Source organism: Daktulosphaira vitifoliae, unplaced genomic scaffold (assembly GCF_025091365.1).
Source record: "Daktulosphaira vitifoliae isolate Bord-2020 unplaced genomic scaffold, ASM2509136v1 Scaffold_4, whole genome shotgun sequence".
Taxonomy (NCBI): Eukaryota; Metazoa; Arthropoda; class Insecta; order Hemiptera; family Phylloxeridae; genus Daktulosphaira; species Daktulosphaira vitifoliae.
Window position 1 is genome coordinate 36,970,737 of NW_026099575.1, and position 18,527 is coordinate 36,989,263.

Here is an 18,527-nt window from a genome sequence, read left to right on the forward strand (position 1 = left end):
ATTATTACTATATATTAACTGATCTAAAAAATTTTTTTTTAGTAGACAAGCATCTCCTAGTGAAGAAGAAATTAATAAAAATGGAATGAATGCAGTCTCAGGCAATCAAGTTGCAAATGCTGGTTCTAATAATGTTGTTGTAATTGATAGCCTACACGGTTTACATCAGGGTCAACTTTTGAATCATCATCATCATGGAATGACAATGCCTTTACATCAACAATTTCAAGTACAGGGGGGTGACCCTCAACAAATGGATTTGAATTCATATCATGCAAGTAATGCTCAACAACAGCAAGGTGCTATAGATACGCAGGGAAATGTTATGACTCCATTTGATATACAGGTAAGTTGTTACATAATCTAGTATTATTTTAAATGATAGGTTATCTAGTAATACTTATTCCATTTCCACTCTAGTGAGATGTATATATGTATTCTAATTTTCTTAGTTATATGCATTAACGTTTTTAATAGGTTTTTGTTTTCAGAAATTATCAAACTGCATATGTTAATCTTGTTATTGAATCCTTTTTTTACATTTTTTTTGTGCATCTTTAGCTATGCAATTTTGTGTAGAATTAAATATTATAAATCATAAAGAAAAATATTTTTACTCTTTTTATCTTTCCAATGATTGTTTTCCTTAAAAATTATTTCTGTGGATATCAAAAAATCATTTGTCTGTAGATAAATATTTTTAAGTGTCTTAAAATTCAACATAAAATTATCAATTTTGCATCTGTAATTATTTTTTACTACGAAAAAGTCATTGAATTTCGGTAATTTCATTTTAAATAATTTTTATTGTAACTCTTGTTGTCTAAAAATGACCGATAGATGGAGCCATTATTATGATCAGTTTTCGTACTTTATTCGAATGAAATTGACAAACTGAAATTCCCCCATTGAGAACGTTTCTTTTAAATTATTTTATTTATTTAAACTTAATAATTTGTAATTTAATAGAAGCGTGTTTTTTTTTTCAATTAATACTTAAAAGTACTTATTATAGTTCAAAGTTTTATTTCTTTGTAAATTGTGATGAACAGAATACTACTAGTGTATCTTAAAATATTACTAGAACATTAAATTTTAGAAAATGCATTGGAAATTTGATACTTGTATAGAACTAGAAGCTTGTGAATTAAATCACAAGACGTATTATTAAGTTATCTGATTAAAATATTCCTAGATTATTTAAAATTAAAATTATATAAATTTCTAAATAGGATTTTTCTAATTTTTAATGAATTTTTAGTATTTTCTGTTTTATAAACTTATATTATTTAATTAGTAGCGCATATATATATATATATACACAGAACAAAGCATTGGCAGTGTCGTTGATTAATTAAAAATTATGATTCTCTATTTAATGAAAAAAAATTGTTTAGAAATCGTTTACTCTAATGAGGTTCTTAATGTATGATTCTTCCTGTTGTAATTAATGTTACGCTCGTATTTCATAATGGCTGACGGACTTCTACGTTTAATTTTTCTCGTTTGTCGCGCCGGTTCAGCGATGCATTGAATATTATGCTAGCCTAGGAAAACACAGATCCAAACGATTATTTTGTATTTCTCTTTTAAAATTACGTTGTTTACGCTTTGACACGTAAACTCAAAAGGAATTTCATTTATTAGTTTGTTACCATTAAATGCATTTAGTTAAAAATTCTCATTTTTTCCGTCCGAATGAGAAGTATATCATTATACATATATCAATCTGTTGTCTTTAATAGTGTTTTAAGCGTACTTTTGACGAGTTTCGTTAAAGGAACTCTGTTAAGGGCTTGAACCGCCGTTGTTTCACTTTATATACTGTATCGTCTTTCAATTGAGTTTTCCCCTTCGTGTTTGTGCCAAACGTTGTTAAATTTCACGCCAATTTCGCATTTCAACTCGGTGTGGCGTATCAATACTTACATATATTTAAAGTAAAACTCAGCTATCAAGTGTGCCAAGAAGGAAAATGGGAAGGTCAAATGAGAACAGACGGCAGTAAATATTTTGTCAAAATTCAATCGTCGCGTTCATCGGCCAGATGAAAAAAAATCACCTTATGTCGAGACGATAATAATTGCTATTAGTCCTAGAAATAGTTTCTGCTTCTAGTACGTGCACTGTGGTTTTACTTGGGTTAGCGCCCAAACGGTGGCAGCCGCCTATCGTTTTCCGGATGTGTTCCTTTGGTATATTATAATAGTACATTGAGTGTGAACACTTTCGTTGACCTGTAACGGCAGCAGTTGGGTAAATGGACTATCGAATTAAATGCCCCGGTCGTTATGCATAATAAATTAACGTTGTGTCTGGACTGAAGAAGTAAGAGATACGGTTGACTTGACATTTTACTAAAAAAAAGACATTTAACATTCAACGATACTATGAGTTTTTCACTGTCAAAAGGTAGTAATATATAAAACTTAATTGTTAATTATTTTAAAAATTTATGGTTTTCAGTTCGTTAACATAGAACTTGAAAAATATTCAACTATAAATTTAACTATTAGAAATTGATAATAGAGCTATTATTATTATTATTAAAGCTTTTTACGCGATGAATTTTCACACACGAGTTTTATTTTATCTTCTTCTAAAAAGTACGTCTTAATTTTAATTATTGCGTTACTATTTTTTCTTTAATATTGAAATGTTATTTGTGTAGTTTGATTATTTTATCTTTCACTGTTTTCAACTATTCAATTAGTCGTGTAGTACATCTTTAAGAACAAAACAATTTCATGAGTACAAAAAGATCTGTGTTATTTTTATTCCGAACGGTAGATGAACTTGAGTGTAATCTTGTAAAATATATTCATTTTAGCATTCGCTATGTTAGACGAGGACTTTTCAATTATGTAAAGCGAAAAAACTTGTTCAATAAGAATCCGTAATTTGTACTCCTGTCTCGTGTGGTTTGTTGCCGTCTATGGAACCCTTTTAATAAAGAGCTACTTTTTTTCTATATCTCGTTCGGTTAAATTCACTTGTATATTTTCTTTCTATAGACATTTGGTTTTACAGTTTTTATTACTTTTACTTGTTCATAAACTCGCGGATCAACAAAATGTGGTTTTAGGAATAAAGAGGGTGTTTGTAAGTGTTCTAGTTTGATTGTAAAACCATCTGTGGGGCTCATCGGCTGTATATACACTGCTATGTTTATTCATTGCGTCCAAACCATATGGATTATGCCAAAATGTTGCGGTACGGCCATACAGAGTACGTGTGTTCGTTTACCGTGGCATTTATAGTATAATATCTCGCAGACTGTGGTTTAGGGCTAATCAATAATCGTTTCCAATCATTTCCGTATGACGACCAACGGTGGTTTAAGTTATTAATACTAATTTAGTGTAATATTATTAATGTTCCATCGTTACCATGCTGGAAATAACCGGAAGGAGAATAATTATGATCGTGCCTATTGCTTTGTTGTGTGATTATATTATCAAAACAACTCGCGTGTTGTACTTTGTTAACGTCATCGAAAGTTTTCATTGAGTGAAAATCGATTGCCTGCTTTTTCTTCGAGTGTCTATGATGTGAAGAGTTTGTTGTGTAGGACCTTCGAGTGGCAAGTGTTTTTCGTTCACACTGCGTGTTTCTATTATACAAGTTAATAAAGTAAAAAAATAAGAAACACATTTTGAAGACAATTTTATTTTCGATTTTAAACTTTTCTTTGATAAATTACATTGAAATCGCCGTACTAGCGACACTTTGTGGACAACTTGAAGGTTATCAATTGTTTGTTGTGTTGTATTTTTAACGAAATACACAATCGCAGTATACAAAAAAGTGTTTGAAGTAAAATATTTTGATTTTCAAAGTATTTTTGACTGCTTAATTTGCATGACAATCGTCAAAATTACTGGTGCCAATATTTTTGTAATATTCTCGTAACAAATTTTAATTTATTCATTAGGTTTTAGCGTTCACTCTAATTACCGCGTAAATTATGTCGGTACTCACACCGTTTTAAGTGTCAGAGAAAGCGTAGTAACTGACTGTTTAGTGTCATAGATGCGGTTAAATTTTGATGCTCTGTAAAACTTATGAAATAATTCGATATTGTTTTAATTCTATGATTATCTTGCAATTTTCAAAACTTGAAATAAAATAATTGAAATTTTTAATCTATCATTTTTAATTTTATCGAGAAGTTTTTTATGAAATATTATTTTTGTGTAGCGCCTTCTTTAATGATTCCTTTTCGAGTATTTGACCATTTATTACAAATTATGTTAAAAAAGAAAAAACTGTTTAAAACAAAAGTAAACAGTTTAAAATGACCCATGTAAATTTTGGTGTTTTAAACAATGTGTGTTTAAAATGTAACAAACCTATTTTGACGCCAGGACTTTTTATTAAGTGGTGACAGTATTACATTTTTGAAGCTTTTATATTTTATTTTGAATTTAATAAAGTTTAGTTCAGTAGGTAGTTAATGTATTTTTAGAATCTTCTGTGTGTTTTTAAAGACAGTGACGAAATGCTTATCTCAAAATGAAAAATGTCATCGTAAAAATATAACAATATAATAATAAAACTAAAGGAAAGCAATTTACGTGACATTTATGAGGAAAAATAGAAAATTAAAGTTTTGGTAGTTGCGTCGAGCCGGTAATAATTTTAAAACTTTAGAAAACAAGATTACGTTATCGTTATAATACAGCAGAATTTCTGTACATTCATATTCTTAATTTAAAGTGAAATAAATTCTTGTTTGTAAAACTAAAAGGAATTCTCACGTTCATTCAATCGGTAACTCGTATGTTGTTCGTCAATCGTTCATACAATTTTCAAAAAATATGTTATATTAGGAAATGGACTGTTTTTATTAAAATAACATTTTTCCTCTAGTAGTAGGCAGTTCGGTTTACTTTTGTGCAAACTATTCAAATTCAATACAAATAAAATATACCTACAATTTTTTTCTCTTGGTTGGTGGGATACACAGTACTTCATGACTCGGTTGAAGTACTTCTAGTGAATTGTTGGCGAAGAAACGTGTGGAAAATTCTCTCTTCTTATCCTGGTCGTTACGGTAAAGCGCATCAAGAGTTCACCAGCGTTTTATCCTTTATAAGTACGTTGACACGCGTTGTCTCTCCGGTAGTATTGTGCTATGCCTCATCATCTGTCATAAATATAACCCTACAATTGACATGCGTAGGCGTTGATGTGAGTCAGCTAGACAACTATCTTTGGAGGTTATAGAATTCACTGTATTTCGCGCGCCAGGTCTGTGTTTTTGTGTATATGGTTCCTATCCGTTAATATTAGATGATAACGAAAAAACGATAATGGAATTCGAAGATATAGTTATTAATAGGACATGTAATGTTTGGCACGATTATGAGCATATGGATTGGGTGCACCTTGCTCAGTGCTGTTTTATTTGGTAGATTTTGTTGTCGTCTGGCCAGCTTTCGTTGTCGCACACACACCTTGGTAACTATGTGTCTAAAAAAAAACATAAATAGACCTGTTGTTAAAAATATAATTTATTGTTCTACGGTAGAGCGCAGCAAAGTTATATCGCATTTACTTCAGATACTACCCGAGTTCAAATCACTTAATCTCTGACGGTCGTCGTCGATCAATCAACGTCTCGCCAAATTCCTAAAAATTTAAAGAAATGAGACCCTATTGACCGGTTTTTGGTATCTCATTCAAAATCACCTCTCCTTTAACTTTTTTCGACCTATCTCATTATTTCTATTATCGCATGTCATAGAAGATCTCTAAATTTGATTTCGTAATCTGGGTAGGATTTTGTATTGACCTTCCTCACACTTACCATTTACCGATAACAGACCCTTTAAACGACTTCTTAACAAACCGAATTCTGGTTTTTCAATGAAATTTGTTTCGCATTTCTCAAATTAAAAGTATTGCTGTCTTGTATGTTTCTTTATAATGTAATTATTCAAATTAAATTTTTATTTTAAATTAACTCTCGTTGTACAACGTATCAAAGAAAGTAAAAGCGAGAAAATTGTAAATGTATTTTTTTTATTCTTTGTATTGCCGATTGGAATAAGCCAACCCTTATTAAATTGTTCATAACTTTCACGATTTCCTTGTTGTAAGCGAGAGATTGTAGCTTATGTGTAGAATATTCTCTTTTAGATAAAATGCCATTTTTGCCGTAATCTAAAAATTATAAATGTTTGGTCAAATTCTGTTGGTATTGTTTCTTGAAGTTATGTATCGTACTATTATTGTTGTGACTATCGGTTGTTTTTGAACTTAGTGTTATTTATACGTGTCATGCTTAGCTCATTATTCATTGTCATATCTTATTGAAGTAGTATATCAATACTTTCATTGTTTGTGGGAATAGCTTTTTTTTTTATATGTTGTCAAATTGTTACAAGGAAAACATTGCGCTTATTTGAAAATAATAAAACTATTTTTGCCACGGATTTTACTCTGTAAATACTGTTTATAAATGTGTGCGCTTTACGGTTTGGCAGTTTTCCAGTTGTGGTTGTATTCACCTTACGAAATAGCCAATAAACCTCATTCGTTTCCTCTTTTTTGAAATTATTCTTTCCTTGTCAGTTGGTAGGTAACGAAATTCTTCTTATGGCTTTTTCGCGAAACACCTTCTGATTAAATTCAAACTTTGAAGGTCTTCTAGCGAGAGATAAAAAGGGTAAAATCTTTAATACGTCCTCGGTAAAGTTTTTTGTTAAAACTTTTACTGATGTTTAAGTGTTTCCCTTTGATTATAAAGGTTTATTTATATTTAGTTATTTCAAATGTAAATCATTTTGTATATTGATATGTGAATACAATTGAACATTAATCGTATTATGCATTTAAATTACAGCTTATTTGAGGATAAGTAATCATTTATTTGATTTGATTTGCAGATAAGCTTAGCCGCCATCTATAAAATAATAATTAAGACACCTCCTCTTCAATTTCATTGACCTGTGCATATCGTATACGAGAAAAGGGTCTTGCGAAGTGTACGTTACACGGTCTCATTAATAATGGTTAGGTCTCTTTTCTATGCAATTTCTCTGAATCTTGTCTAGTTCAGGCTTCCTTTCTCATTATTCCCCTGTGGAAATAATATGGCAAAAACTATCAGTATATAAATCTTCTGCCTCTCTAGCCTTCTCTCTGAACTTTTCAATTGACTCATATTAGCGCATAACATTCCCAGGTTTATGAAATCAATAAAATTAAAAGTTTTAAAAAGCGAGAATTCGTTTCTTTCTTGTATTCACGGTTAACTTTGTAGATTATAATTTTTTATGGCTAAGTTTATCTAATTGTTGAATTAGTGTGCAATGATATTGTCAATTGATTGACACAAACATGAATTAAATGATTATCCATGTTTCCCCGTACTAACCCAGTGTTGATATAAAAATATCCCCTTGGCCTCGTTGTGAGTTTTTATTAGCTGCAGGCGTTGGCTGACCGGTTTATAGCTGCCGGTCACTATTTTCTTTAAGGAAACTGTTTGATTCTTTTTCTTTTATTGCTGTTATTATTTTTCTACTAAGTGCCGTCTCGGGATATGGTGTGAACAATCTCTTGTTCTTAGCAAATACTCATTGGATAGTCGCGACTTCTGGATACATTCATCGTTATAACACCAACAATAAAAGTAATAAAAAAAACAACATCTTTGTTCTTTATCGTTTAAATAAGTTATGGGTATTACGATTACGAAGTAAATACGTTTCTTATTTCAAGTACAATTTTTTTGTTTTGTTTTAGGAATATGAGCACATTTAATGCTGAATTTTCTTAAATTATTTAATCGTCATTTGAAATGTGCTAGTGATTCGCTACTTATATTATACTAATACATTTCTTTGTCTTCTAAATAAAAGCAAAACCATTAATGTGGTTATAATATTGTATAGAAATGAAATGTGTAGGAGGTTCGTGAATATTACAAAATGTCATGTAAAATACAACCTGCCATTTTTTTTATCTGTTAATTAAAAATAGATATCAGTTTTGAGTGTTAGGTCGGAATTTCTACTACTCTCAAATCGTATAGTTCTCTTATGCGTCTGTGTATGAATTTAGGAGTCATCGGTTGGTCAACGACCGGCTAGCTGTAGATGAACAGTTCAAACTAAGTTGTATACGTGGTTGTTGCCTAGTACGTAGTAGTAGTAATAGTAGAAGTAGTATCAGAACTAATATTAATGGCCAATTGTGGAGATGGAGAGGAGAGGTTGACGACCCGCACACGGTTTTTTATTCGAGCAACCGTGACGTGGTCGATCTTTCAGCGGCGGGTATGCGTAATTATACGCGTTCGTGGTCTGTTAGGGTTAAACGAGCGAAAAAATAAAATACTAATAAATAAGTACATAGAACCGGATGATTTCGCACGAATACGCCGTGAAAAATGCTCAAATGTTTACGAATGATTTTTATTCGATAACTAAATCTCGACCATTGATTCGTTTTTAAATTAAATTGGAAACTTTTGGGTTAACGAAGTTACCGCTATATGATGTCTTTGACACACTAAGCTAATTAAATAAACTGACCGACCTTTATAAAACGGAACTACGAAAGTTGGTGGTTCTCGGTAGTTATGAGTATTATAAATGTCCAACCCTGTTGGGTTATCATATACTTCATCCTTGTGATCAGTAAAAATACATTGTTTTAATCAAGTGTGACGTCAAATGACTGTGTAACCCAAATGTGTTATGAAATACTATGAACAGTCGGTTTAAATTTGTTTTCATACAACCCAATAAAAACGTTTTCATTTCTATTTCTTGATAACATTTTTTTTATCAAAAGCCATATTTGAAATCAAAGAATTACTTGTATGCTTAATTTCTTAGGCTTACGTGCATTTTGAAGGTAAGATGGACAAAACATATACCCACTTTTTTTTAAGTTAAATTAATCATCATCGTTCAGTGAAAAACTTATGTAAGTGTTAAAATTATGGATTCGAAGGTGATCCGTGGGGAGTTTCCAACTCAGCAGCAAACCAAAACCATGTACCCTAGTCCTAATTTGCATAATAAACTTAAATTTAAAATCAAATAATATCAATAATTTTTAATTACATTATTTAAAATATTTGTAAAAATCATAACTATAGGAACAAAGTTAAACTAAATAACACTAATATAAAATCGATTAAACTTATTCGTACCATCGCAAAATAACCTTTATTTACACTTGATATACCTCAAAATAACTAAGGGTACTAATTAAAAACTTGAGGGTTCTAAGCAGTTCCTGGTAACCCCGTATGTGCGTTTATTTAATTCTATATTTTCTTGGAAATCAACTGGTTCTAACACAACATTATCAGTTTGGCTTCTCCCTCATAACTTTAATCCTAGAGAAATCAATATTCTGTTTTATGCCCATTGAGATTTAACGACCGAATGGCTAAGACAGCATAGGTTATTGTTGACATTTCTGTTAGATCATAAACTTACGGTAAACTAGGTTATAAATGTCGACCTATCATTATATTTATCATTTGTGTTGGCAGATTTTGACAATCTCCGTCATCGCTAATTAATTTTCAAATAATTTTCCAATTTAAAACAAGTGAACGTTTTTCTAAAATATGCTAAAGGGTAGATACAAAATATCTCTTCACTGTTATTTCATGAGGCTAATGTCCACATAAAGTTCAACTTTGTTTCCATTGGCATATTGAAGCTCATAATTGTTGTTAGGTAGTATTCATTGGCAAAATCGACCAGTGTTTATTAATAATAATTATCTTCAAAGAATTCTTTGATGAATTACTCGCTATTTTATGGCATGCGTATACTACTGTTTCAATATAAAGTTTTAATTTGATTAAAATCGATCCCTGCTGTTGTCCAAATTCATCAGTCATCGAGCACATGCCTATCTTTGTTTATGACAGTGAGCCATTATTGCCGGTTGCCCGGATACTTGCGTCTTTGATTTATTGTTTATAAACATAACACCCTTTAAGATAGTTAAGTTCCTCGATAAAATTGATATTTTCATTATGAAGTAATTATAGGCACCTTATGTCTTATCTAATGTTAGAAATAATTTTGAATGTACGGCGATCTTCGAGGCATACAAGTTTATGGGCATATTTTATAATGTGTACATATTTATCCTATTAATCTTCAGTTATGTTTGAGTTTTAAAATAAAATCTAACATAATGGTTCACTTAAATGTCCTCGCTTTAAGATTTTTTAGTTTTATTGTATGAATTCTTATTTTTACAAAAAGAATCGTTTGTTCTAAACCATTTTTCTTCTTCTATTCATTAATATAGTTGTGCAAAATGTTTCACGTAACGTGCCGAATATGTGTTTTACTATTGTTACTATTATATCTATAATCGAATGTAGAATTCGACAAATATTATATACTGTCACTGACACAATAATAACATATGACGAGCAGTAATAGTGAATAATGTTTTTGTATTATTTATTGTTCTCTAATCATAATTACACCTATTCATGTGAACATGTATGCACAGTTGTCCGCACTACACGAAAATTGTAGTCGATTCACCAAAAAAAAAAGACCAACTAAAATAGTTAACGCCCGGCGGCAAATTAAAAAATGAAGCCAAAAAATAACTATTATGTCGGACAATTATCTATGGAATCCTTATAAGTCACGTGATGTTATCACATTGTATAGAGTGTTGTATTATGTTAATGACATTACCACCGGGCGCATTCCGTGGCAGTTCACGAGCCATAGTACGTAATGCTTTTGTAATAACTATAATGCGTATAAAACAATAATTACTGATAATAGGTGCGCTGTTTTTTGTTTTATGTCAACTGATATTTATGATGATTTTGTCAAGTTGCCGGCGTCCAGTTGACCGCGAAGTAAACTTGCAATTAAAACTCGTACTAAGGTCAAGTTGGCTCATGTATTACTTTGATATGATTATATATGTCTGTTTCTCCGGTGTTCTTTATACACCGCCGTGTTAGCAGCAAGGCATTTAAACAAGTTGATACGTTTTAAGAGAGATAGAGTTGGGAAGGGAACTACCGTTAGTTCGTGCGAACCTGTTCCGGCAGTCGTGTTTCATGATCATCTGAGTCGACGTACAGTATCAATTTTTTGTACTGAATAAAATATCTCGAAAAAAACTTAAAATATAAATAAATAATAAAAATGTATATTGAAAAAGATTTTTCTTTTTAGCCGTAGTATGTTAATTTACTCACGATAATGAATGTTGCAGCATCGATTGAACGAAAAAATATTTTTTATTGAATAGTTGTAGTGAACATTTTGTATTTGTGTTGTTTTACACCTCATGTTAAACTATAGCTTATGACAAAAGTATTCTACTAAATTGAAATGAAAATTGTTTGAATTCGTTCGATGGTAAATTGTATTTAGCCATTACTAATTATTTTATTTGATTATTAAGATTACCTACTATTTCCATTCCGGTCATAGATTGTACTTTCCATGTATATAGCAGTTTTAACTCTTAATGACAGTAGTGTTGAGTCATTTTTAGTAATATTTATTTTCTTCAGATTATTGATCGCTTGTTTTGCTTCAGACGTCGTTATATTTATCCATTGTTCAGTAAGTTCACTATTATCCGTACATTTTTTATTTACTCGAGCTTTACTCAAGACGTTTTATGAGCGCTTACCGTTAGTTTTCCTAGAAACTATTTAATGACGGTACCACGATATATTCCAGAACTTTTTTATTACAGCAGCATGCTCATACAGTATGGAACAGATCTAACTGACAACTCTTGTAACTTCTAATATATCATTTTAGTACTTATTGAGTTACGAGCTTTTTAATATATAGAATGAGTATATAGCAAGGAGTGTGCATCTCTTAGCTGTGCATGTCCATCATATTATTTTGCTTTACTACAATATCTATGCATACGTTTATCGTTAAACTTGCACGTATCCATTTCGATTCGACGTTCGTGTTTTCCGTGATGTTAACTAATATCGTTGATATCAACGAGTAGGAAGTGTTAACGTTACAAAAATAATTCGAGTTGATACCAAAAAAATGGATATTATCTCATTTTGAAATAAAAATTTTATAAAATGTGGAATTTTTTCTTAATGATACATTTTGTTATCTGTCGATTTTGTTAATATATCATGTACTCGTAAAAAAAAAGAAATGAAAACAAGGATATTAAGGCCTTGTTAAATGACTTTGTCGCCCCAAGAGATAGTGTTAGTTACAAAGAATAAAATGAAATTTTTACTACCATCTCAAAGTATAAATTCAATGAAATAACGCAGTTTTTCTCAATGTTGTTTGGGTTATGTGCATTTAGCCAGATTTCTTATCGGCGTGTTCACCAAGTAGAGCATCGTTTTCCGGCAAATGAACGTTTTGCATTGTCTCTGCGCTTCGGTGACTTTCAGCTAAGAAAAATACAATTGCTCTTATGTTTTCTGGAAAACCATTGACCTCGAGTAGGTCTCTCACCATTCGCAATTATGTAATATAATAGAATAGTTCTTCCGCCGACTATTTTTTTCACAACATCATTGTAGATACTTGTCGCTTAAGTTCTTATTCATTTCTTATACTGTATAGGGATATTCATACGGAAATTCATGCAACGGTTGAGGTGAGACAGGTTGAACTTCATACTATATTTCATACGCGTATAACTATTTGCCGAGATACGATATTTTGGTGAAAAACGTTTCCGTCGCCTTAAACTAATCAATAACGCAAACAAGACGCTATATATACATTGATATATGTAGATTTTTTTGCAAAAAATAAAATGTAATGCCGTGTATTGTGTGGGCCAAAAGTGTTTTTCGATTCCGTGTGTTTGCATTTGCAACCAAAGGAAGTGGAGAGGTAATATCATCTATAGGAAACTGGTAGTTTTTACTTATTTCATCGAAGATTCCACCGCATATAGTGTCGTCTTCCATATCGCGTTTAAATATAATATATATATTATATGTATATGATGCTGTTAATTTTTTCTGTGGTGGGCTAAGTGACCTTATGACGGAAATCATAGTCCATTTCTATTTCAGTCGGCTCCTTTTATTTGACCAGCTTGTTTCTTTGATACTTTATTAGAAAATATATATGTATATATATAAAAAAAAAAACAAATTAAACTAAACTAAAGAAAAATCAGTGCTTTAGTTCTTAATGAAATACTCTTGACTTTTAAACTCGCAAGTCGGAAAATAAATTTTATAACTTATTGGTAATTCTGTTAGTAAAACCCTTGATTGTTTTCATTCAAACAACATTCGATAAATGTTATGTGTTCCATTATCTTGTAATTTATTTCTTTAAATAAATTTTAATCAATAAACCAATTCGTGTTATCGTACAATCTTATTATTTTGATTAACGTGAATTCGAGTTCGGTAATCGAAATTTGCCTTCCCCGCTAAAATCGACGCTTTTATATAATTAAAGTAATAACGCATATTATGAGTTTTTTGTTTTATTCCGTTCTTAGTTCATTAAATTTACTCAGGACACGAGTTATTAAAGGTATACATCACTGAATTAACTTGTTTAAAACAATTTTTTATTTTTTTATTTTACTCTTTGTGGGTCTAAGGCATTTTTATGATGACTGTTTTTTCAAATTCAAGTATACGCTCTCTTGATTTAATTATATGGCCACGAGAAAAAATAAGTAACTGGAATATTTATAAGATAGAGAAATTGGCGAAAATTAAAAAAGTTATACTTTTAAACGAATTTGCTAAATAAAAATGACGTCAACCAATTAAATTCAAAGAATTATTCAATTTATTGTGGTAAATATTACTTGTTCACAAATATTATTTTAGACGTGTGTTCTTTTACAATTGGTCTAAAAACTTGATTTGGATTAATATGATTGTAATTGAAAGTACATTGACGTATGTGATTGCATAGCAAACGAAATTAATTTCGTATTAATAATATTTTGAAATGTTGTATAAATGTTCATTTCAATAGCTCAATTTGCAAGGAATGTTATAGTGGTTATTTAATGCGAGAGCTAACAAGTGACTTGTCTTAGTTTTATTGGTTAAAACCATGGTAACTAACAGATTTTGTACACATTGAAGTCAATTAAATATGGAAGTTGTAGATTATTTCCTTGAAATTTGGTGGTATCATTAATGGGAAATTCACGTAACGCCCTACTTCACGCTATAAGTTTTAATGCAACATTATACACCAACCTTTTTTATTTTCTCATGCAAATTGAGTCGTGCGTAAGGGATAATGATAATATTGTGGGTAGAAAATAAAAAAATTATAAATCCTATTTCTCCATACTCTACAACAACTTGATATTGATTTCTTATCTGTTACATGTTTTTATGTCGGCTTTTCCTTTTTTTATAATTTGATTTTAAAACTTTTAGATAGTTTTATAGTCTTACGGGTAAACCATTGGATTTGCGTGTGCCATTTTAATAAGAATTTTTGCTTTGTAATCTTTATTTATTTGTTTTTTTTAATTATCTATTGTCGCGTTCAACCGATTCAACTGAAGCGTGTTTTCTTACAGTTTACTGTGATGAGAAATAATTAATTTGGTATATGAATTGGTATTGTGAACATTTATTATCCAAGGTCTGTTTGTAACTAATTATTACCCCTGTAAAAATACAGAAATGTGTAACTATAAAATACTTTTATAGTTATACTTGAGCAATTTTTGGGACTTGGTAGATAGAACGTGTATATTTTTATATTAATTTATTTTATTTTGAAATGTTCATTTTTTAATTTATCAACCTAATTTCGTGGAATCGTCGAAATGACCGGCCGGTGTCGATCATGATTGGACGTGTCCTTCCTGCCGTCACTCCTAATTCGTCAGTACGGTATTGTATCTTTCAACAGAGGCTCTGCGCATGCGTACATACGCCAGCGGTGCGCACTTTTCCCACCTCATCGTTGTCGCAGCTTACCCTACGTTGACTATGGCCAGATACGAGAGCGGCGAAACGCACACGCGGTCACCGCTGCCTCTACTGTGTCCGTACTTGAAAACGTCGGCGGCAGTGTATGTGCGGCCGTCGTTATCGGTAGACGCCGGGTGTACGCACGTGCGATAACGTCGTCCTTTACGTCATAAAAACAACCAGTTTTTTTATTTTGAGAGTATAATTTGTCAATATTTTGGTGGCTGTTAATTGTAATGATTTTACAGTAAAATAGTGTAATTCTCGAGATTATTCAAAGTGTTGTGCGCGTATAGCTTTGTTACATTTTAAATATTTTTTAGAAATATTAATTTTTTCCGATAACTTGTCGTGTATCATGACCGGAATTCGGCCTACGTAACGTCACTTTTGTTAGAAAGGCAAGACATGGTAGTTCTCGAAAATCCGACGCCGGATCCTTTGGCTACCGGCGTCGGCCTAGTGCAGGACGTGGCCGCCACGACGCCGCTGACGGTGGACACTACCGGTGCGGTGGCACCCCATCACCAAACGTCCGCTTGTCTGTCGGCCACGTACCCCATATCGTCCACGATGACGGCGGCCGGACAGAGGAACCAATTGAAGATGTTACCAAAACGGTTCATAAACATGCATCAGTGGTTTAATCCGATCGGTGTTAAACAGATAAAGGAGGCAATGGTATGACGCCGACGTAATTATTAAATAAAAACATAAACATTTTTCCGGTGCTAAATAGATAAAACAGTGTCGTTTTATTTTATTCGTGTCGTCGTTATCTCTTTTTACATGTTTTGACTTCTGAGGATTTTTTTGCTTTGGTATTATTTTTTATGCATGTGTGCGTGATTAAGGATTCTCCGTAGTACACTAAATTTCATTACTAAAATTCTAATGCTAAAATTTATAAGTGCTCCGAGTTAAAAAAATATATGACACGTAAAAATTAAAAAATGTTAATGTAATGTTTGTGTTCTCTTTTCCTTCTTTGTAATCCTATTTTATTTTACATAATCATACGAATATATTTTTATTATTTTGCTGTTAAATCTTTAACGATAATAATGAAAATAAAAGTGTACATTTGAAAAAAAAATTCTGTCTTCAGAGATATTCTTCAAGTAGATACACGTCTTCTTTGCAACAATATATCTTGTAGAAAAGTCACGATGGGTATTTGTCATTTTCCACGCGTGAGGAGTCTTAACTTAATAAATATTGTTAATCATTTGAACTGGATGATTTATTTAACGCGCACGTGCCTCTTCGGAAGGATGGTATTATTTTCATTGAAAATACTAAATCCAGAAAAAACATTATTTTCTTTAAACGTGTCAACGACTTGTGTTTGGACACAGGTCGCTGAGTTCTCAAGGTTCGCTATGCCGCAAAGGTATTTTACACGTCTTTACTTATTACTCGTGCGAAACTGATATGCACAGACACACGCACAAATAGACCGTAGTTGGATTAATTTTTTGTTATCTTTCTAAGAGAAGATCCCCAATAAACATATTAAGTTTTTTCAGAGATCATTGACACTTAATGACGTTGAAAAAACCTTAGATCGACAGTGTTAACAATATATAGTGCGTTTGTTTGCAACCAGAGCATGACGACTACATAAGGCGTATTTCTTTCTTCTTTTTTTCAACGTTTTTAATTTTTGCTGAAGAAGTTTTCTTAGTTTTGCGGACAATATAACCACGGGTTGACTACAGTGTATTTCATGGTACCCCCACTTAACAAAGTCAAAGTGTGACTAGCACTTGCAACCGTTAAAGAACGTTTTTCATTGGTATTGTTTTACACTTAATGATTTCTCTGTTTTGCACTTCGCTTTTTATGTATTATCACTAAACTCTTTGATAATTATTTTTGATAACAGCTCAGTAAAGTCGGTTTTTATAACTTATCTCGTTTGTTAGGATTCTTCGACCACAGTAGTAGATATTTTTTATCAATGTACTAGATCATACAGTTTCATTATGTACTTGGAACAATATAGGATGACTACGTCGTTGTCAATAGCGACTTATACACTTGACAAAGTGTTCTCATAGAACTGTTTTCAAGTGTCCAAGATCGCTCGCTCTACATGTGTTTCCCAAACAATTGATTCTATTGTTGTACTTTAAATTGAAAAAAAAATGGCAAAGAAATCGGCATGTACTCGTTGTATTGTTTTTGTATTCTTTGACACACTTATAGACTATCTGTGGTTTTCTCCGAACTTGGAGTAATATATAGTATTATATTACATAAAATGCACGCTTCCCATCTTTCACTGCTAAAGCTACTGGATCATATAAAAATCATCATCATATTTTCCGTAGAACATCGTGGCTTTATTGTGTTACTCGGTCGTTTTTCATGTTAAATATCTGTGGCTTTTAATATCGTCGGTCGTTAATGTAATTTGGCGACTGGATCAAATTCCGTCGCCGTCCGTCGTTCCTCTGATAGGAAAGAGAGATTTTTTTTTTTTTGTTTAGTAGCGTTAGTGCTACGAAATTTTTGTGCTGGATTTTCTCCCTCTGTTTAATGTATATAGATGTACATTAAATTCGTTCACCTCCCAGTATCGTTCTATCGTAGTGTAATAATAAAATTCTTTTACCCTTCCTTGGCGAAAACGCGCAATTTATACGAAAAAGACGAAAAGAGTCAGAGATTGATGGTCATAGGATATTTTTCAAATCCAATTGTGTTCGGTTTGCCGTTGGTTAGAGCTTTTTCTCATCTAGATTTTACTTGTATACGTTACTGCGAATTGTATTTTAACGACTTGAGCAATAATTCTTAACATTTCTTCCGATTCTACTCGACATTTGTTTTTGAACACTTTTATACTCTCAGTGCCGTAGAAGTATATTCCTGTGGACACTTTACTAAAAATCTGTTAGGCCATACAGATTACACGAATTAAATACAGCCTACTTCACTTTTTGACTTAATTTCCCCTATGTTACCGTTTTTGTGACTGACATCTTACCAAGGGTAGACCGTTTTGATTTTAATTAAATCTTGCTAGATTGTTTTTTTCGTCGTAAAACGAATTTCTAAATCACGATGGGTTTCCTGAAGCAGACCAAAATTTATGCGTGTATAAACATTAAAAAAAAAAAACTTTCTTGATTTATAATAATGTTAAAGTCTTAAACATATTTAACTATAACGGGAGAGCAATATTACCGTACTTAAAAACAAATTTATTTATTTTTTTATAGACTCTGTAGAAACTCTAATTAATGATAACCGGTACTACAGCGTTCACATTTTTAATCGTTTTAATATTTATGAACAACGCTCGGTTTGGCGATGAAGTAGAAATAAAACGCTTTTTTTTAAATNATAGACTCTGTAGAAACTCTAATTAATGATAACCGGTACTACAACGTTCACATTTTTAATCGTTTTAATATTTATGAACAACGCTCGGTTTGGCGATGAAGTAGAAATAAAACGCTTTTTTTTAAATGATGGACTGTTGAGAAAAGGTGGTTGGTAAATTCGAGTAAACTTTTCTACTGTCTCTCCAATTAGAACAAAGCGATTAATTTCAAAACTTCCTTTTATGCCGCTC

General features: G+C 31.6%; 1 protein-coding gene across 16 annotated transcripts in view; it reads left to right on the forward strand.

Annotated features, from left to right (window-relative positions):
• LOC126905769 (maternal protein pumilio-like) overlaps positions 1-18,527 on the forward strand; it is a 79,630-nt gene that overhangs the window by 22,685 nt on the left and 38,418 nt on the right. For 15 of the 16 annotated variants that reach the window (XM_050685786.1, XM_050685797.1, XM_050685791.1 and 12 more), the window contains one exon: positions 43-346. In XM_050685786.1, the coding sequence (XP_050541743.1) occupies positions 43-346 (304 nt within the window). The remainder of the gene's footprint in view (positions 1-42; positions 347-18,527) is intronic. The other variant, XM_050685792.1, reaches the window with a different exon arrangement.